The 23,552-nt window shown below is 42.0% G+C and overlaps 5 protein-coding genes across 9 annotated transcripts in view; 4 read left to right on the forward strand and 1 right to left on the reverse strand.

The window, feature by feature from the left end:
- The first annotated feature begins 83 nt into the window (after window positions 1–83).
- LOC148400950 (prepronociceptin-like) lies at window positions 84–8,902 on the forward strand. Of its 2 annotated transcripts, XM_088371884.1 has the most exons (4): window positions 1,209–3,033; window positions 3,384–3,588; window positions 6,811–6,939; window positions 7,538–8,902. In XM_088371884.1, the coding sequence occupies exons 3-4, from the start codon at window positions 6,817–6,819 to the stop codon at window positions 8,042–8,044; spliced, it is 630 nt and encodes a 209-aa protein (XP_088228010.1). In that variant the 5' UTR covers window positions 1,209–3,033; window positions 3,384–3,588; window positions 6,811–6,816; the 3' UTR covers window positions 8,045–8,902. The 2 variants fall into 2 exon arrangements, with proteins under 2 accessions (XP_088228009.1, XP_088228010.1); XM_088371883.1 differs by having other exon boundaries at window positions 84–3,588.
- Window positions 8,903–9,182: 280 nt separating this feature from the next.
- Window positions 9,183–15,664, forward strand: pdpr (pyruvate dehydrogenase phosphatase regulatory subunit). Its single transcript, XM_088371758.1, has 18 exons — window positions 9,183–9,308; window positions 9,987–10,268; window positions 10,336–10,469; window positions 10,537–10,618; window positions 10,717–10,880; window positions 10,950–11,071; window positions 11,152–11,269; window positions 11,362–11,511; window positions 12,018–12,210; window positions 12,339–12,463; window positions 12,565–12,720; window positions 12,811–12,944; window positions 13,020–13,168; window positions 13,255–13,367; window positions 13,427–13,521; window positions 13,627–13,716; window positions 13,773–13,955; window positions 14,018–15,664. The coding sequence occupies exons 2-18, from the start codon at window positions 10,000–10,002 to the stop codon at window positions 14,429–14,431; spliced, it is 2,691 nt and encodes an 896-aa protein (XP_088227884.1). The 5' UTR covers window positions 9,183–9,308; window positions 9,987–9,999; the 3' UTR covers window positions 14,432–15,664.
- mrps11 (mitochondrial ribosomal protein S11) lies at window positions 15,360–17,029 on the reverse strand. Its single transcript, XM_088371759.1, has 6 exons — window positions 16,845–17,029; window positions 16,578–16,664; window positions 16,391–16,489; window positions 16,164–16,293; window positions 16,018–16,083; window positions 15,360–15,905 (listed from the first exon to the last, which is right to left on the reverse strand). Exons 1-6 carry the CDS (start codon window positions 16,919–16,921, stop codon window positions 15,798–15,800), a joined length of 567 nt encoding a protein of 188 aa, XP_088227885.1. The 5' UTR covers window positions 16,922–17,029; the 3' UTR covers window positions 15,360–15,797.
- Window positions 17,030–17,472: 443 nt separating this feature from the next.
- Window positions 17,473–19,021, forward strand: mrpl46 (mitochondrial ribosomal protein L46). The gene is made up of 4 exons (XM_088371333.1): window positions 17,473–17,748; window positions 18,148–18,352; window positions 18,418–18,588; window positions 18,674–19,021. Exons 1-4 carry the CDS (start codon window positions 17,488–17,490, stop codon window positions 18,925–18,927), a joined length of 891 nt encoding a protein of 296 aa, XP_088227459.1. The 5' UTR covers window positions 17,473–17,487; the 3' UTR covers window positions 18,928–19,021.
- A 653-nt stretch (window positions 19,022–19,674) lies between these two features.
- Window positions 19,675–23,552, forward strand: part of ntrk3b (neurotrophic tyrosine kinase, receptor, type 3b) — a 135,779-nt gene continuing 131,901 nt past the window's right edge. For 3 of the 4 annotated variants that reach the window (XM_088372021.1, XM_088372022.1, XM_088372023.1), the window contains exon 1: window positions 19,675–20,098. The gene's annotated coding sequence lies outside the window, so the exon portion shown is untranslated. The remainder of the gene's footprint in view (window positions 20,099–23,552) is intronic. The other variant, XM_088372024.1, reaches the window with a different exon arrangement.

A 23,552-nucleotide genomic window follows, 5' to 3' on the forward strand; every position in this document is an offset into this window, starting at 1 on the left:
GTGCGTGCTGATAAGAATGATAAGAGTAGAGGGTGGGGGCATAAAAAGGGGGGGGGTCTGATGATAAGAGTAGAGGGTGGGGGCATAAAAAGGGGTGGTCTGATCTGTGCCTCTTTATCTGCCTCTAGTTAAGATGACACGATAGCAGTAATTGTTCCGGACCACTAATCAGTAAATCCAGTGTGTGTTTGAGTGTGTGGGCCTCCATCATGCGTCATCAAATTTTTAATTTTAGTTTTTTTTCCACAGTGAATAGCAATTTTGCACTATTATAGTGTTTTTGTACTGTACAGCAATTTCAAAGGGTCATACGGGGGTCACGCCTTGTACAGAAGATGTCTACTTCCATAGTTGTTTATGGACATTTTAATTGGGGGTGGAGGGGTTGGGGTAAAAGAGGCCCGCTTTGATGGCCAGGGAGGCCTCTGACCACGTCCATTACGCCAGACCTCGATTAGCTGAATGGTTTTAGAGGTTTTATAGCCGTGAGCTCATCGTAGCGTCAGCTCATTAGCTGACCAATCAAGCTCATTAGCTGCTTGATTGGTGGGGTAGGACCCGTAGCTTCCATCTTTGGAGCAGTTGGAAAGTCCTCCAACAAGACTGATGTTTAGCAGTGATGTCGAGATTTGGGAGAGCTAAGTGGAATTTGTGCTTTATGTTGTTAGCGTCCGGTACGATTTGCATTTGGTTCGTTACGGAAAGTCGTGTGACTTCCTGACCCCGCTGGGGATTGCGGGTATTCTGTTGAATTATACGGTCGTCACCGATGGAGGGATATTGTTTATTCAATCAGGACGTCGCTGATGCGGCCTTCGAGCACCCATCAATCACCCTGAAAGAGCCTCCTTGGCTCCACGCTCAACGTAATCCAAAAACAGTTAGAGCTCTTTCATTGGCACTGTTACACAAGATTTTTTTTGTATGAAAAATAAGATACAAAGCTGTCAATTTTTTCAAAATTCTTTATCTCTTTTAGAATTTATTTTGTTATATTATTGTTATTTTATATAAACATATAGGAAGAAAGCCATGAAAACAAATATTGTTTTATGGGGAGAAAAAGCCATTGAAAAAAACATTTATTTTTTTAAACTTTTTATTTAAGGAGACTTTTTGTGGCTGAAAAGTTGCCATAGCGACATGAAGGCTTTTTAAATATATATATATATATATATATATATATATATATATATATATATATATATATATATATATATATATATATTTATTTATTTTATATAAAAAAGTCTTTAAAATATATATATATATATATATTTATTTTTTTAATTTAAATTTAAAAAAAGCACTGATTTGTAAATATTTTTTCCCATTTATTCTCGCAAGCCAAACTTAATTCATAAAAATGAAGGAAAAAGACAACAACAAAAAAATAAGTTGATAACTCGCTAAACCAACTTAAGATATACCACCAATTAACTCCTTTTACATTTTGCATAATACCAAAGAATGTTTTCCGGAACTAGAAAGGATGAATCCGATATCCATTCTATCCTATGAGGCCCATTTGTGCTGTGCTGTGTTGAGGCATGTCAACAAACACGTCATTTGAAGGGAAAACGTCATCCGAGTACTTTTACGTCAGCACGTTCCTCTTCATTTGCACCTTTTGTCTTCTCTCCTCCACTACTGGAGGTCTTTCGGTGGATAAGTCGATGAATTGTTCCAAGCGGCTCAGGATTGGACGGGGCCTCTGCGTCTGGCGTGGAGAAGATAAGAGTGCTTATCTATTTCTCTGTCTGCCCAATCTACAACCCTGGCCTCTCCTCCTAGCCATCATCGTGACCTCCGCGACATCCCGAAAATAAGCTTTGGTTAACATGGAAAAGAAGCAAAACAAATGAAAGTATCTTAGATATAACTTGGGAACCGTTTTCAGATTTAAAAAAAAAAAAAGTAGGCTTAAAATGATCGAAAGTGTGGAAGTAAAAATGAAGCGATGCCGATTGACCACACCAATTTTGATCTGACTCGTGAATTGTTGTTTGGTTATTGAAGCGGCAAATAGCAAATTTGCTATTTAGCGAGGATGACACGATGCTGTCACTCCTCCGCCATTTTGTTGGGAGTGACAGTCCTCGCCTTCCTCATCCTGTTTCTCATCTTCCTCTTCTTCGCCTTTGCTGTTGGCAGCGCTTCATTAGTGTCACCGTTTTAACGGGGAGAAATGACGACAGGCAATTACGCTTTTGTCAGGTTGCGTCTTGGAATAAATGTTTATCTTGAAATATAATATTGAGCATTTTAGGACACGTGCTTTTAGAATTGTGCTGCAATATATTTTTATGTGAGTTTTGGAAATTTATTGTTAACAAATATTGTTGCTATGCATAAATTTGTATATAGTTAGCATTATTGGGTGTGTACCGATACGAGCTTTATTTTAAGGTACTTGCGACGGCGGCCATTTTGTAATCAGGAAATGGAAATTACAAGAATAGAAAATTGCCATTAATATCATGCAATTTTAAGGAAACTACTATTTTGGAAAATAGAGGTCTTTCTTTAAAATAATCTGTCATTGTTTATTTGGGGGAAATTTTATGTATCAAAAGTACTAGTGGTATCGGCATGTGGTATCGGCATATGGTATCGTATTGGTATCGGCCTGAGAAAAACTTGTATGGAACATCCTTAGTTAGCATTTAAGCCGCACAGTTCAAGAGCCATAAATTCAATTGTATCAAGTTTTTATCAATGTAATGTGTATTGTTTATTTAGAAAAATATATTTTCCAAATACAAATGTCATGGTTGATTTTCATCTGTTGCATATATCCAAATTAAAAAATCCATTCATTGTCCCAACTGCTTATTTTTACTAAATTATTTTGCAGAATTAGCAAAACATCTAAAAAAAAAAATACAAAAGATCAAACCTTTAATATGAAAGGAGCAATTATTTGGCATTGTGTAGCATTCTCCATCTTTGAATCCATGACAAAGAGTTTTGACGAGAAACCAGACGAGAAACATCCGAGTGGATTGCCGCCTGGTGCTTGTCTCTGATCCGGTGAGTAGATTGGCCTCTCATAAATGATTCCACGTCATTAATTAAATACTCGTTAACATTTCCCAAAGGGGAAATGGCTGATAGCTAAACGATAAATGACAGTAATCACAACTCATCAGCGTAGACTCATTTTAGCCCGTCTTCACCTACAACAATATTCATATATTTTATTGTTACTACTCAAGAAAAATGCAGATGATATATGTCAAAAGCAAATTTATCAAAAATAAGTTTGTTATGAGAAATGCAACACAAAAGTGAAGCATCATTAAAAACTGCAGTAACTATTCTATGGATTTTTCTAACACTGCAATCATGTGTCTTTCTTCTCCTTCCTTCCCTCCATGAAGAGTTTGGAGGAGGTGAGAGAGTGAACCGGTAGAGGAGGGTGATTGGTGGCAAGTGATGGCGATGAGGAGGAAGGTGGGGGGACATATCCCTTATAAGAGCTCTCGCCCGTACCTTCCACGTAGCCGCAAACGCCGTCGCTAACGGAGGAACTTAACTTCTACCAGCCTGCACCCGAAGGACCCTGAGGATTGTCACGCCAACACGGTAGGAGTGCACGGGCCACTTTCACATACTTTTTCAAATTTATTCCCAAAATATATTTTTTTACAGCAGATTGGACTGAAAGCATTATTAAGGGATTATGTATTGAAATAATTAAGGTCACCATTGTGTTATTAGAGGTGGGCTGTTGTGTATGTGCTGCCGACAAGGTAAGTGAAAAGCACCCATAATAAAATATATGATGTTATTTTTGTTAATAATTTAAAATAAATAGAAAATCCGAAAAGTTCGGAGGAAACCTCTTAAGTGTAATGCTCGCTAATGCTAATAACTACCAGAAGACTGCAGCTTTTCATTGAGCTATTAAAATGGATGCCGGGAATTCCGAGACATGGCCGTGGAGGCTTTTTGTGAGGTTCCGAATGAAGGTCGAACCCATTCAGCCAGGATTTTTGCGAAGACACTGCCAAGTCCATATAGAGTGGGTGACCTCGCAGTTTTAGCTGAACTCAACTAAAATGTGTGCCAACGGTGTCGTAGATGAGAAGATTCACCGTAATGCTAATTTCATCGCCTTTTCCTTACATTTTTGTTCCAACTCACCATATTTTCAAAATAAAAACCTGAAATTATTATTATTTTTCCTCCCACTTGGCCAACTCAAAACATTCCAACGTCAAATAATTCAAACAAATGCACATTTCTTCAATCAGCAATCCCGTTTGAAATTTCCACATGAATTTTCTAGTTGTTATAATTTGGCAGAGTCTCTGTGTGAAATAGATACAAAAATCAAAGACTAAAAAGACTCCATAGGTAAGATGGAAGGAGATATAATAATAATAATAATGTGCGGTCATGTGTCACACGCCGGGATTCGATTATGAATGTTGCCGTACGAATTTAATCCAAAGAGCCAATGTCCCGGGAAACGACGGGATCCCTGCGTTTCTCTTTGTGTAAGGGGCAGCGGGGGGCTTCTCCGTTTATCCTACGAGTGGGTCTCGTTTTCTTATCCTGGCTCACAAAAAAGAAACCTTTAGGTCACGGGTGGCGAGATGTCAGGATTAAGGCCTTGGTGCGTCTGCTTTGGTTTCTCTTTGGGTTTTCCACAAAGAGAAGAAGAGATACGCTCACATTCAAGTTGTTTTTTATATTAATATCATTAACATAGGTTACTAACTGCTTTTTAAATCTAGTTTTTTTTTTCTTGTTTAGTGTGACTCCTTTTCTCTCCATTCACTATTATTGTATCTTTTCTCCTAATGACTTTCTTCCTTCTTTTGACTGGCTCATTTGTGTGTGTTGTGTATTCGTGTGTGTGGACTTTAGTTGTCTCTGTTGTGTATTTCGTGTTAATCACCTCTTCAGTCTAGCGGGGTATTGAACAGCGACGCTTTGAATGCTCGCCGTCCGCCATTCAGGTGTCGCCTCTTGATTTTTTCTTACACAAGTCCGTCTAAATAGAAATTAAATGAAGCCGTTAACGACATCTCACCTTGGAGATGCGAACAAAGAAAATCAATAGGAAACCGTCCGATATGACCCCCATGTCCACCGTCATTAATCGACCCGAGGTGATTAGACGCATTGAACGGCGGAATTGGATTTAGCTTACCGTGTCTGCTTGTAATAACGCTGCCAGAGTAAGAATCCAAACAGTTTTGAATTGTACAAAAGTAGAATATATTTTGTCGAGATCTTTGCCATTTTTCCTTTTTTTATGTGTTTTTTTTTGTGATGAAAACAACTCAGACACAAAATTGATGAGCACGAGTGGGAGTCAATTAGCATTTCAATCAAGCTGATTGGTGATATAGATTGGCCAATCAGTTATCAATAGTTCAAAAAGAGTGTTTTTCGAGTAGGCCTGACAGATAAAGTGAAGGTGAAGGTTTGATTTTTGCTTTTATGTGGATATTTATCTAGATAATGAACTCTTAGAAGCTTTTTGTCAGATCGATAAAGACATGAGTCAATATAGAAAGAAAAATAATTTGGAACTTTGGATGAAATTGTTATGTGCAATATTTACATTACACAGTAGAAAAGTGTAAAACATTTTTTATGTTAATTTGGATTATAATCCAAATATATTCTGCACCATGCATGCAAATGAGTGTTCAATTACGACCACAATAGAAACACGATGAGATGAAAACTATCACAAAGTTTGAGTTTGGTCATAATAATATGCAGTGCGGTCATTCGCCCATGAATAATCCGGCTTTAGGTAGCCGGAAGTCATTTATTTTCATGGTCATGTTCTCGACAGGAAAAAAGCAATAAACGAGAAAAAAAAACTCATCCTAAGAGCATTTCCAGATACTGTCCGATATTTTCTCTTTTTCACACTTGACTCGCCCCATATTTTAAATTTCAAATTCAACTGCCGCAGCGCTCACAGCGCTTTCTGTGGATTGGATGTTTTTCTGGAACGTTGTTGGTAATCGTACCAGACTTCCACCAGCACAGACTCTAATGGGTTTAATTAGCTGGTTTACTCAGCAGTTAATCGGTTCATTAAAAACAAATTAATTGCTTTCAGGGAGCTCCCGGGAGGATTTGACAGTCGACGGGGTATCTTGGCTTAATTCAGTCAGCATAGTTGCTTATTTGCAATGGGAATTTAAAAAAATGGGTTTACGAAAATGAAAAGTGAAATTACAGTTTGCTGTTATTGAAAGAGTAGCACTACCTGAACAATTATTTCTCCTGAAACCAGATAAGTATTATTTTGTATTTAAAAAGAGTTTATTAAATGAGTGCAAATGTTACTTATGCTCCTAAAAATTAGGTCGGAAAAAACTTTTTGGGGTTTTATTTCCCCTCCAAAATCACATTCTAGCATCTCAGTGAAGACACAATCGTTATTAATGTTATAATGACGTGCAAGAAGCTTGACTTTTTCGTCATCAGCGCCAATTGTGTTTTTTCTTTTTTTTTTTTTTTTTTTGTGGGGCGTAAACCAGTCAAGATGTCTGCATCTAATCAGGTCTATTGTTCAACACTTATCTTTCTTATAAAACCCGATCCTCACAAAAATATTCTGTTTGTCGAGTAAGTACCATTTAGAACAACACTCAATGATGAATATTTCGAAAGTTAGTTTTGTGGAGATCCATTAAAAGATGAAAAAGCAGGTCATGTCTCTGAATTCCTAACGAGTTGTGTTGTTTTATGTGCTTCATTAGATCGCCATTTTGAAATCAAAATAATCAAGATGCTCGCATAAGATCTAACATATCTAAATATTTTTTGCAGACCATCATGAAGATGCTGGTGGCGCTCCTGATGCTTCTGTTTTGTTTTGATGGCATACATGCCGACTGTCAGGATGACTGCCTGTCCTGCAGCCTCATCCTGCCGAAACGACTCACCTTCAACACTATGGTGAGCACACGTTACACACATTACACACAGACACACACACAAACTATTGGTTAAGCTTTTCCTGACAGACTCAATTTTCATTTACTGATAAGAGGCAAAACCTTCCACTTCTTCATCTCTGTGACTCAACAAATTAGCCTTTTGGCATTTGAGTTTTACTAATTTGTTGTGGCTAATTGATTCCGGGGGATGAATGTGCGCATCTCTCGACAAGACATTTGAGGGCATGAAGAAAAGGCACAAATGATGATTTATTGCCTCGTGACAGCAACCATTCAGCTCAGCTAACACTTAATTACGACGGACATATTCACGGAACAATGTGTTTGTTATAATGATTTGTATTGAGTCGTGTTATGTACCCTAACATTGCTCAGTATGATTGCGATACAATTCCACATTTTTAGCTCCCTCAAACACAAAAAAATAAATAAATATGGGCTAAAGATAGACCCTTGTGGGACCCCTTTTTTTATCATAAGACACATATCACTCAAACAAGAACCTCTTTTGATATCACGTTATACAACTTATGCAATAATAATAATTCATGATCAATAAATTCTAGTAAAAGGATTTAATCTGTTTTCCCTGTCAGGATTGTCTCTTTGAGTGTGAGGGCTCCACTTCCCCAGCATCTTCCTGGGAAACCTGCCGAGGATCCTTGTCGTTGTTGTCTATGCCCAAAAGATCCCAGGAGGAAGTGGATGCCTTCCTTCCTGCTGAGGAGGAAGAAAACCAGAGGAATGAAGAAGGGGAAGAAGAGCTACCTTTACAAAGGTTCGATCACATGACCCAGCTGGTTGAAAGGGACGCGGGTTCCCTGTCCTTGGATGAAGACTACGAGGACTCTGACTCTGGTCTGAGCGCCTCCAAGAGATTCGGCGGCTTTGTGAAGGGTCGCCACGGTTACAGGAAGCTGATGGCGCCGGCCAGGTCCTACCAGAAGCGTTACGGCGGCTTCATCGGCATCCGCAAGTCGGCGCGCAAGTGGAACAACCAGAAACGCTTCGGAGAGTTCCTCAAACAGTATCTGGGCATGAGCGCTCGGGGTACAGAGTACAACAGCGTCTCGGAGGAGCTGAGCCGGCACAATGAGGTGTAGAGCGGCAGCCTGACGCACCTCCATGCCCGATTCCCAGTTAGTGCCTGTATGTGGACCGTCTATTTACATCTACTGTCAAGTGACGCATATCTGATATTACCGTGCTTATGTGTAGGATGCTTTCACGTATATATTGTATTTCGCTTCCTCTTGTCGAAACACTTATAAATGGGGGTGCAGAAAGAAATTACGATTAGTCGTCAAATCAAAACCAATTTTTTTTACACCCCTGCTTAGTTTACCTTTAATTTCTTTCATATAAATACACATGGATAGTTTATAACTATTATGACTTTTCGAAAAGCCCCTAACTTCGAGTTATTTATTCAATACAATGTCTTAGCACTAGGTCGCTATTATAAACTAATAATGTAGTTACTGTTTTATTTACATAATGATATTTTTGACAGACTATCAGGTTTAGGGTTTAGTGATATTTTAAGAAAGCTACTTGATGTACAAGTCCACAAAATCAGGATGATCTAATGAAATTATAATGGAGGACTTGCAAAGATTTTTTTTTTTTAACAAGCAAAATGGATTTGCATGATAACCTGAAATTTTGAGGACGTTTTGACGTCTTTGAGCTGAATTGTTTACTCTGCTACCATCTTGTGGTACAAAAGAAAACTCCACAAAAACACAACTAAATTTTAAAAATTCACCTCAGCTTTAGACAGTGGGGGATTCAACTCAATTTACATACAATGCATTTACATGAATGAGAATTACACCCTATGTATAGTCCTAACAAATGCTGTTTGTAGTTAAAACTGTCTTTGTTTTGGTTTGTTGGTGATTGTAAATAGCAGAAATTTAAAAACCTTTCCATAAATAAAAATACTTGATTATTTCTTCTATGGGTCATTATGCCGCAAATGATTCACTTGTCCTGGGCTGATTTGTTCACCAAAAGAATTGTTCTTTTTAAAATTCTATTACATTTACAATTTTTCCTGTATGTATAAGAATTAGAAAAACATAAACAAATGTACAGTACTGAAATAATACTTAAAAAAATGACGCCATATCTTTTTTTTTTTTTTTTTTTAGCACAAGGTGAGAATCGTAACGCATTTTCCGGTAATACCCTTTCAAAATAAACATGAGGGGCGATTACTTTTATTTTGAAAAGTCACTCAAAGGCAGCATCCGCTTACATATGTTAGCTTGCCTTCGGGCTGGACGGCAGCTTTACCTTGGATCCAACAACTGTTCTGTCCCCACCACAACACGACGAACCCTGCCGTGATTGAATTAGTTGGTAAGTAACAAAGACGACCAGAGTGAAAGTAAAAGCAGAGCCGCCCTCCATTTTGTTGACATTTAGATACTTTCCCCCTTCGACATGTTTTGCTAGCTGTTCGTTAGCGTTAGCCGCGACATCTGCCAATCGGCGTGACACCCCCCCAAAACACACCGAGTGGTTAAAACACCAACACGAGACAACCTAGTATGTTTATAAAATCTTAAAAATAAGACGTTAAAGCTTAAATATGTGCAGCATAAGTGATTAAAGTCTGTCCACTGTGCCAAGACGAGCTTTCTAGCCTCGCAGAAGTTGACATTTGTGACACCCGAAGGACTTTTGTAAGTTAACTTGGCGTCAAGCGTGATTAAAAATGTTCAGTATCACAAATACAGATGTAAACATAGGCTACTTTTAAACAGTTGGGAATATTCTGTTTGTGGTCGTGCACTTTTAGGATGAACCTTAAATGCAATCATCTCTCCAACTTTTGCATGACTTTTGAATGACTACTAAACTTCTTCTCTAACCACACTAAATGTAAACCAAAGCAAAATCTAAATCAAAGTGATGTCCCAAACATTGATGATTGCGCCCCCTAAAGGCATGGAGCTTCACTTGCCTGTTGGACCGCTGCTGAACTCTTGCATATAATAAATATGAAGTTATGGGGTTTTTTTTGTACTGATACAGAGCACAGCCAGCCATGTGTAGCTGTGTGCGGAGCTCCAGGGCTCTGTCCCCTGCCCTGCTCCCCAGACTGCTGCTACCTCACACAGGCAACACATTGGCCAGTAGGGGCCTGTGGACCTCCACAAACTGCATGCAGGCGGGGAGCGGGGACGCCTCGCAGCCACTGCCACTACCCAGCCAGGCCCGTGTGGTCATCTGCGGAGGGGGCATCGTGGGGACTTCGGTGGCGTATCACCTGGCGAAGCTGGGCTGGACTGATATCGTTCTCCTGGAGCAGGGCAGGTATGTCATCTCTTGGAGGAGCATTCCAAGGGAGCATTCCTTGTATATTTATTTTGTCTATTGACAGACTTGGAGCGGGAACCACCAAACTGTGCGCCGGCATTGTCAGTGTGGCCAAGCCCATCTCCATCGAGTGCAAAATGGCCGATTATTCCAATGCTCTGTACCGGCAGCTCGAGGAGGAGACCGGCGTCAAGACGGGTAAGCCACCTTGATAATGCCGCCAGACGTCCCTCTTGAGATCTGACCTCCATTTTTTCTGTTTCAGGCTATGTCAAGACGGGTTCTCTGTGTCTGGCTCAGAATCAGGACCGCCTTATTTCTCTGAAGCGCCTCGCGTCGAGACTCAAGTGAGACTTTTCACTCACATTGTCTTGAAGAAAATCATTTAGCGTCTTTCTTCAGATGCTAATGTCTCCACCCGTCACTTATGTATCTCTTTGTCCAGGGTGCTGGGAATCAGCTGTAACATTGTGAAACCCAAAGAAGTGACCAAGCTCCACCCCTTAGTGAACATCCACGACCTCGTGGGGGCGCTCCACCTGCCCGCCGACGCCGTGGTGTCGCCGCCGGATGTCAATCACGCCCTGGCCGTGGCGGCCGCTGGACAAGGCACAGCACGTTATTTGTACTTTTCTACCGAAGTTGCATGCCTGATTCTTCTTCTGTCTCTCCACTCAGGGGTTCAAATCCTGGAAAGAACAACCGTTCAGCAGGTTCTGGTGGAGAAAGGCCAGGTGATGGCGGTGGAGACGGACCGCGGCTCCATCGAGTGTGAATATTTCGTCAACTGTGCTGGACAGGTATAAAAAAAATGATGCATTTTTCTAAACCAGCGTTTTAAGCTGTGTTTTTTTTTTTTTTTTTGAATTTGTTTTGTCAGTGGGCGTACGAACTGGGCCAGGCGAGCGAAACCAAAGTCTCTGTCCCTCTGCACGGCTGCGAGCACTTCTACCTCCTCACCAAACCTCTCCACGATGAGCTCCCGGCTGACACACCAGGTCTCAGGCCTCGCTGATGTATCATGATGCCCCTTAATGGTGGCATCAAGTATTTTTTTTAGTCATTACCACTCCCTGTACGTATCTTCTAGTGGTGCTCGACATGGACGGAAGGATATACGCTCGGCCGTGGCAAGGAGGCCTCCTCTCGGGCGGGTTCGAGAAGAATCCAAAGCCCATCTTCACAGAGGGACGCAACCAGTTGGAAATTCAGAGTATGCAGGAGGACTGGGACCACTTTGGTGAGGAACATTTGGAAGGCTGCAACGGGATTTGTTTATTAGCATTCCAGCACCACTTGGACGGAAGTTAGCCATTATGTTAAGCTAGTAAACGTTTTAAAATAGCTTTTGGGACACAACATAAGAGTTCGTGGGGGTGTTTCCTCCTTAAAAAGACCTGGTCTTTCCCTTTTGGTTCGACCCTGCTCGGTAAATAAAGCAAGGGATCTATTTTTGAACCAGCCGGCCTGAAGTGGTTTTCCCTGAAGGAAGTTTTTGTTTTGAAGCTGTTGCGTTTAACTACCTTTGTTTATGAGCATGTTTTTCCACCATTAGATATGTTTACTGGTGCGCACAGGCTGCTTTGGTCAGCATTGTACATTGGACTCAGGCCAGTGTTCATTTTGCCACACTTGTGTGAGCAACACTCCTTTACGTGGTTACCTTGAATGCAACTCAGCCGTGCAATCTTGAGAGGTGGTCGTAAAGTATGAGCCAAACCGATAGTTTTTTCTTTTGTCTTTCAGAGCCGATGCTCAACGCGCTGCTGAGGAGAATGCCCGGTCTGGAGTCGGCTGAGATCCAACAGCTGGTCAACTGCCCCGAGTCCTTCACCCCGGACATGCGTTGTTTGATGGGCGAGACGCCGGGCATCTCGGGCTACTACGTGCTGGCCGGTATGAACTCCTCAGGTCTGGCCTTTGCTGGAGGAGCTGGCAAGTGAGTAATATTAAAAAAAAAAAAAAAAGAGACTCATCTTTAAATTATTATTTTTTTTGGTTGTGGTTCAGAAAATGCCTCATGTCCCAATACTTTTGTCCACGTGTCTTTTTTTTCCTTCTTATTAGGTTTCTGGCCGAGTGGATGACGTACGGTTACCCAAGCGCCAACGTGTGGCCGCTGGACATCAGCCGTTTTGGCAACCTGCAGAGCAGTCGCACCTTCCTCCGACACCGCGTTATGGAGGTCATGCGTGAGTCGCCATTTTGTTATCGACGCCCGCACATTTCGCACCTCTTAAAACAACCAGGGCGGCTATATCCGATCTGATGCGTGTGCGGTATGTGTCTCCAGCGCTGCTGTACGAACTCAAAGTTCCCCGCTGGGACTTCCAGACGGGCCGGCAGCTTAGGACAAGTCCGCTGTACGACCGACTGGACACGCAAGGAGCTCGCTGGATGGAGAAACATGGCTTTGAGAGACCCAAATACTTTGTTCCACAAGGCAAAGGTACGCAAGATGTTCTAAAATTCTGACCGTGAATGGTTCAAAAAGTGTCCAGATGGATCGATAACTTTGGATTTTTATTTGTTCCTGCAGACCTTCTCTCTTTGGACCAGAGCAAGACCTTCTACAAGCCCGACTGGTTTGACATTGTCGGGGCGGAGGTGAAGTGCTGCAAGGAGGCCGTCTGCGTCATTGACATGTCGTCCTTCACCAAATTTGAACTCGCTGTAAGTCTGCTGTAGATTTAGACGTTTCGATGTTTGTCAGCGTGTCTCGTTCATATTAGTGCCACTGTCCCACAGTCCTCGGGCGATGAGGCCCTGGAGCTGCTGCAGCACCTGTGCGCCAATGACCTGGACGTCCCAGTGGGTCACATCGTCCACACGGGCATGCTGAACCAACGAGGAGGCTACGAGAACGACTGCAGCGTAGTGCGCATCAGCAAGAACAGGCAAGGGCTCTCAAACGTGTTGCTCCTCATCCCATTGTCCTCAAGAAGAAATCCTAATGACCTTCCCATTGTCGCTTCTTCTGCAGCTTCTTCATCATCTCACCAACAGACCAGCAAGTGCACTGTTGGTCGTGGATCAAGAAGCACATGCCCAACGACCCGCACCTTCACCTTGAGGACGTCAGCTGGAAGTACACAGGTAAGTAAGCCTCCGCATCTGCTCACAGCACTCACCTGACCAAACATCTTCTCTCTCAGCTTTGAATCTGATCGGACCTCGCGCCATGGATGTCTTGGCGGAGCTGTCGTACGTTTCCATGACGCCCGACCACTTTCCCTCCATGTTCTGTAAGGTGGGTTCATGTATCCACCCCAGCACGATGTATCTTCAAAGATTGATGAGTTTGATTTTCTTCACGAACGCGAAGAAACTTTAATATTTGTTTCCGTGTCCGCAGGAGATGAGCGTAGGCTACGCTAACGGCATCCGAGTGATGAGCATGACCCACACGGGCGAGCCGGGTTTCATGCTCTACATCCCCATCGAGGTACGCTTTGTAACTTTATCGACATTTTCATTTTGACAGTTTCCTCTTCCACACAGTACGCCCTGCACGTGTACAACGAGGTGATGTCGGTGGGTCAGAAGTACGGCATCTGCAACGCCGGCTACTACGCGCTGCGCAGCTTACGCATCGAGAAGTTCTTTGCCTTCTGGGGACAAGACCTCGACACCTTCACCACGCCGCTGGAGTGCGGGCGGGAATTCCGAGTCAAGTTTGATAAGGTAGACAACAGTCGGATCATTTCTCATCAGAACTGGAGGTAATGTGTGTGCGGTGTGTTCAGGACACGGACTTCGTGGGTCGCTCGGCTCTGCTGCAGCAGCGTCAAGACGGCGTGTTCCGCCGCTTCGTCATGTTGGTCCTGGACGACCACGACACGGAGCTGGACCTGTGGCCCTGGTGGGGCGAGCCCATCTACTGCAACGGCCAACTGGCGGGGGCCACCACCAGCAGCGCCTACAGCTACACCCTGCAGAAACACGTGTGCCTCGGGTTCGTGTCGCCGCCCCCCGGACCCGACGGCCTGCCCGCCCCCATCACCCCGGACTTCATCAACCGAGGAGACTACGAGGTGGACGTGGCCGGGCAGAGGTACCCGGCCAAGGCTAAGCTCTACCCCTTCAGCTCTCTCTTTACTCAGCAGCAGCACCGGAGACGCAAAGAGGACCTGGAACTGAGCAACCTTCATGGTGAGTGATGATCACACATCACTCAACATACTTAAGTGCAATATTTGGCAAAAAAAAAAAAGAAGTCAGCCATTTCCTTCATTGGTCTGGAGCCAAAGTGCCTTTGTGGAGGCCACTTCAACGTGCTGCTCCTTCATAGTAGGAGACAACATGCTGGTTCTCCACAATCAAAAGCTCTGCTGTTGCCTCCTATTGCCATCCACTTTGCACTATTTAACCACATTATTCATACTCATGTTACGAGAAATTGTTCAAAATGTGACAATATTGCAAGAATAGAGTCGGAATGTTGTCAGAATTTTTTTTTTTGAACGTCATATGAAGTGTGAAAGTTGTTTATCAATGAGAAAGTCATCTTAAAACAATATTTTTTGAGGGATAAAATTTTGAAAACATTTTCAATGTATGACAAAAAATTATATGCAACATTTGCGCTTGATGGGGAAAAAAAGGTTATTACAAAAAAAATTGCAATGTTAAGTTATATTTCTTTATGGTGGAAATTGTAATTTACAAGAGTAAAACTAACTTTACAAAAGGTAAGTTGTAATTTTCTGATAAAGATGATTTCGTTTTAGTGAAAATTGGGGATAAAAATGAAAATAAATTTGAAAAAAGTCTGATGGAAGATTAAGGGAATGCCTCATGACAGGTAAAAAGTTAGTACATAGTCTGTAACTTTTGAAAGTTTTACTATACAATCCAAACTTTTTTTTTTTTAAAACTTTGACTTGCCTAGGGATTACAATGATTCTCATTGAATGTATTAATCCCTGATTTATTTTCCCCGAAACACTCCAATGTGTTTTTTTCATGCCCCCCCTCATGACTTTCACATAAAATGGCAACTTTTTCCTTGTATTATTTTTCCATTTGTTCCAATGTGATAAATCGACTGAATCTCGTTCTGCTGTGCAATATACACCTGTCATGCTGTCAATTTAATCATATCCTGTTTAATATATATCGGTTCATATTCATGAGAAATACTTTTTCACATATTTGGTTTTAATCTTGACTGTCGTTGACTTGATCCTGATAATGAAGGACAATCTTATTATTAAGCGTCTCTCGCTGCACGTCCTGACTACAAGAATAATCTGCCATTAACGAATCTATCAAATAGAAACGCACAACTCACGGCGCTATATTTATATGAACATCCAAAAAGATGATTTTGTTGCTGTCTTGGTAACAGTGCGTCATGTAAATAATTCAAATAAAAAGTCAAGTGCAGGTTCTTCTGGCTTTCAAGCCGTCTGCTTCTTGAGTCGTCATGACAATCGACCGTGTCCATGTTTTGATGATGCTTAATTGTCACACTGGCCGAGAAATTTTGAAACAAAACACAGTAAGGCATATTTTTTTTTTTAATCATATCCTCCGGGCTTTGCGTGGTCGACAGCCGTTGTGTGGCACGGGCGTGTTGTCCGTGATAGAGACCACCTCCAGCCCCCCCATGCCCAAGCCTTTGATGGCCGACTGCAACAAAAGACAAGGAGGACATACAAATATGATTCCTGGTCACAATGCCATGATTGATATATCACTTTCATTTCATACTTTATTGATTTGTTCAAATGTCAAAACTCACCAAGCGGCCTGGACCGAGACCTTTGACGATGACACGGACAAATGTCACCCCTTTAGCTGTCGCTTTCTTCTCGGAGGAAGGGAAGGACAGATTTCATTCATTCATTCCTAAAAAAATGAAATATCTTGCTCATGGCAAATACGTACGGCCGCAGCGGAGATGGCGGCGGTCTGTGCGGCGACTGGCGTGGACTTCTTGATGTTCTTGAAGCCTTCTGTCCCACACGAAGTTCTGACCAAGGACTTGCCCTCACAGTCTGTCAGCTGGATGTGTGTGCTGGGGATACCGTATGCTAGTTCTCAAACTTTTTACCACCCTCAAAATATTTATCAGTCCAATTACCAACATAATAACCAATATTAAATGAGCATACTTATTATATGTAGCTTTGATGTGCAGGATGGGCAACTCCTCAAACTTCTTTCCACCCCACCTGAGTGGGCTGTCCTGGCCAGGCAGGGGAGGGAAGTAGCTGTGTATTCAAATCCAATCCAGAAATCAATAAAATGGAATTAATAATATACATGCAATCATAATAGTAAACCTAGACAACAACTTACGTAAAGTCTCTGGAAGCTGCAGAAGAGTCTTTTGTGTGTGGTGCTGCCTCCTGGAGCCGGACGGCGGCGCTGTGGAGCGTCCTGCTTCTAAATACAACATGATGCATCCCATCAAAACACAATTTATCATTTTTTAACGTAAATAACTAGTTGCTTCTATTTGCTATGACGTATTGTTTATGTTATTGTATTGCACTGATTGCAGGTATGCGTCTACGATGTTTACAGGGTTAGCGAGTTAGCACTCGGGATGAAAAAAACACTTACAACGAGGTTCCTTTGGCAGATAATTGTAGACAAGCACTACCTAAAGAGTTAACGAGTGAACAAGTTAATTTAAACATTTTAAATGGGTTGAAATTTGACACAAATTAGCAGTAAAAGCACTCGGAACGTGACATTGACGACTTCCAACACCAGTCGTAGTACATAATCATGTTGTTGCACTGGTAGGGGGAATTAAATAGCAACAGAATCGTTATTAGACAATTAAAAGTATACTTTCTCGGTAAATGTAATAAAAAATAAAAATACACGTATTACATCTTATAATGTATTTTAACATTTTGTGACACAATTATAAGCGGCTTAAGACAACAAATTGATCATTTTTTTCCCCCTCAATGAGTGTGATGGACTCGTCCTCTTCCCGCAAAGAATTGTGGGTTTAATTTGTGGCATTTGCAAACCAATTCAAACCCTCGTATTTTTCTAAACTCACCCTCCCATCCTCATTGTAAACTTTATGTGCGTGATTTTTTAAAGCATCAATTCAAATGACACATTATTGCTTAGATGTTTTCTCATAATTTGCTGGAATGAATTAAAAGGGTGTTTTCTGTAGTTCTTTATGAGAAGCTTCTGGGCAAGTGAGTTGTTTTTACAGGCGACTGTGAACGCCACAAAAAAGATGGCGGCTCCCTGTGGAAGGATGGCGAGCCTGCCTCTGAAAAATTATTTCTTCCGTTTTGGGAGGACCCCAGGGGTGAACTGTATGTTTCGTTCGTTTTCTAATAGCTCGCATTACTGTTCAATTTTGCGAAAAAAATTAGCGCCGGAAACACCGCGTTCCCCGTGGACTCTGATGGCTGCGGTGTGTTTGCAGCGACCGCCGGTCATCTCGGCGGACCTGAATCCGCTGGAGCAACGCTTTGCTCGCTTGATGCAGCAGGTGATACCTCATTAAAAGAATATAATCTATGTTTCAGCGTGTTTAATTTTTGCCTATTTGCTAACAGTTCATGAAACCGCGTTTCTAGATGTTCTGCACCAAGTCCAAGGAATGTCAAGTTGCCTAGTTTCCATGAATGTAGCAATGACGTCATGCTCAAAATGGTGCCGCCCGTGAAGCTTAATCAAACTAGCTATAAAACAAATTAGGAATATAATGATTGGGGAAATGGCCACAAAATCCTTTAAGACATCTTGTCTGATTGTTTCCAACTTTTTGAAGAAAAAAAACAGCATAAGGCAATTTTGCATGCATGCAGTTGTTCCAACAACATCTTCAAAACTTGAATAGAAGAAATAAACTGAGATGTTCATTGATTAACTTCTATTATATTGTCAGATGGAGGTGGAGAAAAGCATACTGTCTGAGCATGAGCTGCGTCTGCTGGAGGACGCAGAGAAGCTGAGGAGAAAGCAGGCGGACGACTATGACGAGGACGAGGAAGAAGACGACCGTAAGGGAAAAGACATCGTTCTAACGCAAGACCTGGAAGATGAGTGGGAACGCAAATTCAAAGCATTCAGGCCTGCCCCCAGAATCATAGGTCAGGAATACTCAATAATATATTTACCACTACTTCTATTCCTAATAATAATTGTGTATGTACAGAGGATGTGGATAAGAACCTGAGCTCGTTGGGGCGCCTCCTAGCTGACTCGCTGGTACTGCTGTCCGAGCAGCGGGTGGGAAGCGACAAGCTGTGGATGCTGCCCCAGGCCGAGTGGCGCCCGGGAGAGACGCTGATGGACACAGCTCAGAGGGCGCTCGACTCCCTCACAGGTATTTGGCAGCCAAGCACCCCCTGCTTTGTCACTAACACAATTCTGTATCCACTATAAAGTGCCCCCCATTTTTTTTTTTTTAGAGCCCGCCCTCAAGGCCACCTTCATGGGCCAGGCACCATGCGGCGTGTACAAGTACAAGCTGCCCAAAGAAGCCCGCAGCGACACCTTGGTGGGCACCAAGATTTTCTTTTTCAAAGCCATGCTGACCACGCAGGATGCACCAACTAATGTGGAGCCCAATGGCGCCCTCATGTGGCTAAACAAACAAGAACTGCGGGGCTTCCTGAAGCCGGCCTACATGATGAAGGTGGAGCGCTTCATTCTGGACCTCTGAGTCGGATTATTAGGTTTGATGCCAATGGTTGTACTGTTCATGGTGCAAGTGTTTTTATTCTTTTAGTTGTACAAATAAAGCATTTTTTCTTTCATCTGGCTGACCTCTAATTTATTTACAAAGAAATGTAATTATTTTAAAAACTCCATAACCTTACAATTCAATATTTGCAAGTATTATTCTAAAATATTTAATTTTTGGAAATATTAAAGCTATGTTTCATCAGTCATTTTTAAGTACGTGTTTTGTTTCTGTATTTCTGACTTATTAGTTTAAAGTATTAACTTGTATAATTAAAGTACTTATTTTTAATTTGAGCTAATAGCCTTAATTTAAAATATACTAATTTCAATTTGAGGTAATTGCCTTAATTTCAAATGTATAATTTGATATATTTAATTTATTTCTGTATCATTTATTCATTGTTTTGTGTTATTTATTAAGAGACACAATTAGTATTTTCCAATTAACATTGCTCAATCGTTCATTTTCTTACCCTACTTGATATAGCAATTATTGTAAATTAATTTTAAATGTGTTCACTATCATCGTAACCTCGTTTTAATGCAGACGTTAAAATCCATTTAGCATTTTGCTAATATATTTGATTAGAGGCAAGAATACAACACAAGCACATACGCCAGTAGATGTCAGTGTTGTCACATGGTTTCCAGAGGATGCCTTTAGTGACGTCACACCTGTTGCCCCCCTACCCCTCCCTCTCCACACACACGTACACTTAAAAATCGTGCTCTCTCTCCACTTAACGCCCACACGCTACTAGACTTCCTCTCTATTTTTGATCACGAAAGTCCGATTATGAAAATGCGCATGAAACTCTTTCAATGTTTGCTGATGTTAACGGCGCTTGATTGTCACGCAGCTCACGTGCGAGGGTCACGCAAACACACACGCACGACGTTTGACAACTACTACTCGACAAAATACACTTGTTTGTTGCTCTTAGTGCTCGCTCTTGCAGCGATTTCATTTCCAATGAAATACCATGGAGTCATGAGAGTTAATCACCCCCCCATCAGATTTTTTAGCAGTCGGTTTTAATACTTTATTGCAATAGTCGGGCAATTCCAAATTTAGACGCCATCTTGAAGAGGTGCATCGTGTCTCATAGCAAGAGGCAGAGAAGGTCCCCAACTAAGAATGAATATTCGTGAGTATTCTTTTATTTCCTTTGCTGTTCCATATGTTAAAATTGCAGTTGCTCCAAGTTTTCAAACCATTTAAGCAATTTATGTTATCCCAAAATGGTATTTCATGTGACATGTTCGCGTTAAGCTAGGTGGCTAGTCATTTAATGGAAAAATAACATTGGGTGCTCGAGCCACAGCGGGATGGTGTTGTGTAAAAAGTTGTGGGAGGCAGATAGTGAGAGCAAAGAGTATATCGTCGAGGGGTAAACTGCGGACACAATGCTTCTTCCGCTACTGCTAACGCATGAGTACACTCGGGGAAGATGGATACGCTCTCTGCACCATTGGCCGCAAGTGAAATACGGTATCAAACATTTAGGTGCTTGATTGAATGTGTTGCATCAACAATAAACACACGCACGGCCATTTTGTACTTAATCATACAAGTCACACACTTGCATTCTAAATCAGCAGTAGGACTCGAAAGAGCTTTTTTTGCCTCAATGCGGAAAAAGCACTTTTGGAGTGATTGGCTTGTAAGTACCGCTAGACATAAGCATTTTTTTTTTTAAATATGTGAATAAATTGTGTATGTTGATATTAGTGTAACTAGATTTTCATTTTAACACAATTTATTTTTTATTTACAATATATCAATGCTCAGTTTTTGGCAAGCTTATATTTTAAAGTGAAATTTCTCACCAGATCTGCTTGAAAACGTAATTGTTTCTTATTTCGCCCCTCTGCTGAGTCTTGTGGAAATGGGTTCTGAGTGTTTGGCTTATTTTTGCTCATTTAGCAGCTAGTCGAGCAACAAACGGCTATGAAAACAGAACCCTTGGACATTTTCTTTGCACCAAGAGTCACAGAAATAGGTTTGGGTTTGAGCCCCCACTGGTTGCCTTCTCTGCATGGATGGATGTCAGCCGAGGGCTTCAGATGGCCACCAATGCTGGTATCGCAGCGGCCGTCGTGTTGCTCCCTCCTCCAGCCGTCTGTTGTGGCAGAGCCTGTTGCCTTGATTTTTTTTTTCTTTTTTTTTTTCCCCCGCTTTTCTCTAAACTTGCTTTGAGGTGATGGCAGCGGTGGTGCTGTGAGGGCGACATGGCTGCCAGCTCTAAAATATTGATTATTACAACTCAAGTGAATATTGTGTGTATACTTTAGCCTGGAGGTTTGTCTGAAAGTTCCCATCACAATACTGCATTTTTAATGTAGTACATGTACAAAAAAAATACTATCTAAATAAATAGTATGATAATCAAAGCTAGCAAAACATTTGAAACATAATAAAATTGAAATAAATGGATGTGTTTAGCAATTAGGGTTCTTAAAATTATATTTTTAATGAATATAAATATATTTTAAAACAATATCGCTATAGCAATTATTAAAGTAATTTTATTTTAAATATTTTGGTGAGCCATCCTTGAAACGGGTCATACGGTTGCACTCCCACCAACACACACACACACTCGCATACTAGAGCTCACACTGTGTCTGGCAGCGAGACCTCCGGCCTGCAGGGCTACACGTCCTCCTCCCTTTCCCCGGATGCACCACCTCCTTCGCCTCACCCGGCAGCTCCTTCCCCTTCCCTGTGAGCTGTCAATCCCGTGTCTGTGAGAGTGTGTGTGTGTTCAGGACGGGCTTGGGAACGTCACTGGACAGCATGAGGGTGAAGGTCAGAGCTAGCCTCGCCGTAAAATGCCAGGATGGCTGACCCCGACTTCTTCCATCGATCAACGCAATGTGCTCGTCTTGTCTGATTGGCCGCCAATCCCCAGCCCCGCCTCCAGGGTCAGCATTTGTATACAGAAGCAAATCCCAGAACAAATGTGACTCTCTGCATGGGTTACCATTCCAAACTTAAAGAGAGGGTTAGGGTGTCAAATTAGGGCATCAAATACTGCCAACTCTCCGAATCAGCGGAATAGCCCGCAGTGTTCTATTCCGCTGGCAGCGTCATGGGAAAGGGTCCGGTCTCCTTCCAAAGACCTTTCAGATGGCCGTCAATGGTTCCTCTGGGATCGCTAAGCTGTTACACTTTGGCAGCGTATTTGCCCCCTCCCCATTCCCAAATCACCTAAATCCCCTCTAGGGGGCTCCCCGAACATCTGGCAGGAATGTAGCAAAGTCAAGGTCCCGTCCGGGGTGGCATTGCGGGTTCATGTGACATGAGGCTTTTAACGTTAAAAGGAACGCACTCTGACTGGAGACTGCGCCCTCAGAGTGCTAAATGATAAAAGGGAGAAGGGGTGGTGAGTTGTGGGGGGGACCCTTGGGGAGAGACGTCAGGTGGGCTACATATGGCGTGCATGCTAAAAGAGCAGAATTGGGTACACTGGGTCCCTGGTGGGATCAAAAACATGAAAGCTAGAGTTTGATGTGTCTCTGAAAGGGGAGACGAGCAGGAGCTAGCATAACGACGCTAGCTAACGAAACAATTACAGCAGTGTTGCCTAAATTATTGAGTCGGTTATTGTTTGAGTGTGAAGTCAGGGTTTTAATCTCTCAGTTTTTAAGACTTCAAACTAGTTTGGGTTTTGAGCCCTGATAAGGGATTTAAAATTATTTTTCGTTTCCAAAATTAGCTTTCTCCGATCAATCAAGTTTCTGTACCTCGAAAAACTAATTAGCAACCATGGTAAGAATTATGATGTATAAAAGGGGTTGGAAAAAAACAAGCAATAGCTTCTTCCTTCTCCTTTTTTAAAATATGTTGATTTATTTGTCTTCTTGGCAGAACATGAAATTATGTGAAAATGTGAAAAAATGATTTTGTGTTTGGTTGATCTCATGTTCAAAAATAAACTTCAACTTCAAATATTTTTTGAAGTTAGTGTTCTCAAATTCACATTTTCAAGACTGAATTTAGGCTTCAAATTAGAATTTTAAAGCAGTTTCAAATTTCATGCTGGATCAGTGATTCAAACAGGGCTTCAAATTAGGCTTTCTAGCTAAGGATAGACTTTGAAATGGTTTCAAGGATTCAAGCCTGTTACCGTTTCAGCGACCAATTTCATTTTTCTGCATCATCCACCTTTTATTTCCTCCCTCAGAGTGAGTCGGCATCTATCGAGACGCGTAAATCGGTATCAACCAGCTCCGAGACGATGTTCACTGAGGGTGCTCGAATAGAAAGGGAGCCTCTGTGATGTAACGGAATAAGACCAAGGCGGCTCCTCCAACCACATTCTTTTCTTCCATTGCACTCGTCAGTACTTAGTCCAGCACAGGAGCTTGCTGAGCATACATTCTTAACAGAATCCCTTTTCAAATTAAATTTCAATGAGCCCCTCAGCTCATAAGCAGAAGCTCTCCTGACAACTTAATTCATAATTCAGTGCTGAGCCAGGACCCCGAGGGCCATAATCGCCGCCTAAATGGAGGAGCCGCGCCACTAAATGGGATGTTTGTTTGCACCTAAACCTCTTTACGGCCGCCGAGTCCACAGCTCAGCACTGCGCCGGC

The sequence above is a fragment of the Syngnathus floridae genome, chromosome 3 (assembly GCF_059516105.1).
Source record: "Syngnathus floridae isolate MCC-2025c chromosome 3, RoL_Sflo_1.0, whole genome shotgun sequence".
NCBI classification, from domain to species: domain Eukaryota; kingdom Metazoa; phylum Chordata; class Actinopteri; order Syngnathiformes; family Syngnathidae; genus Syngnathus; species Syngnathus floridae.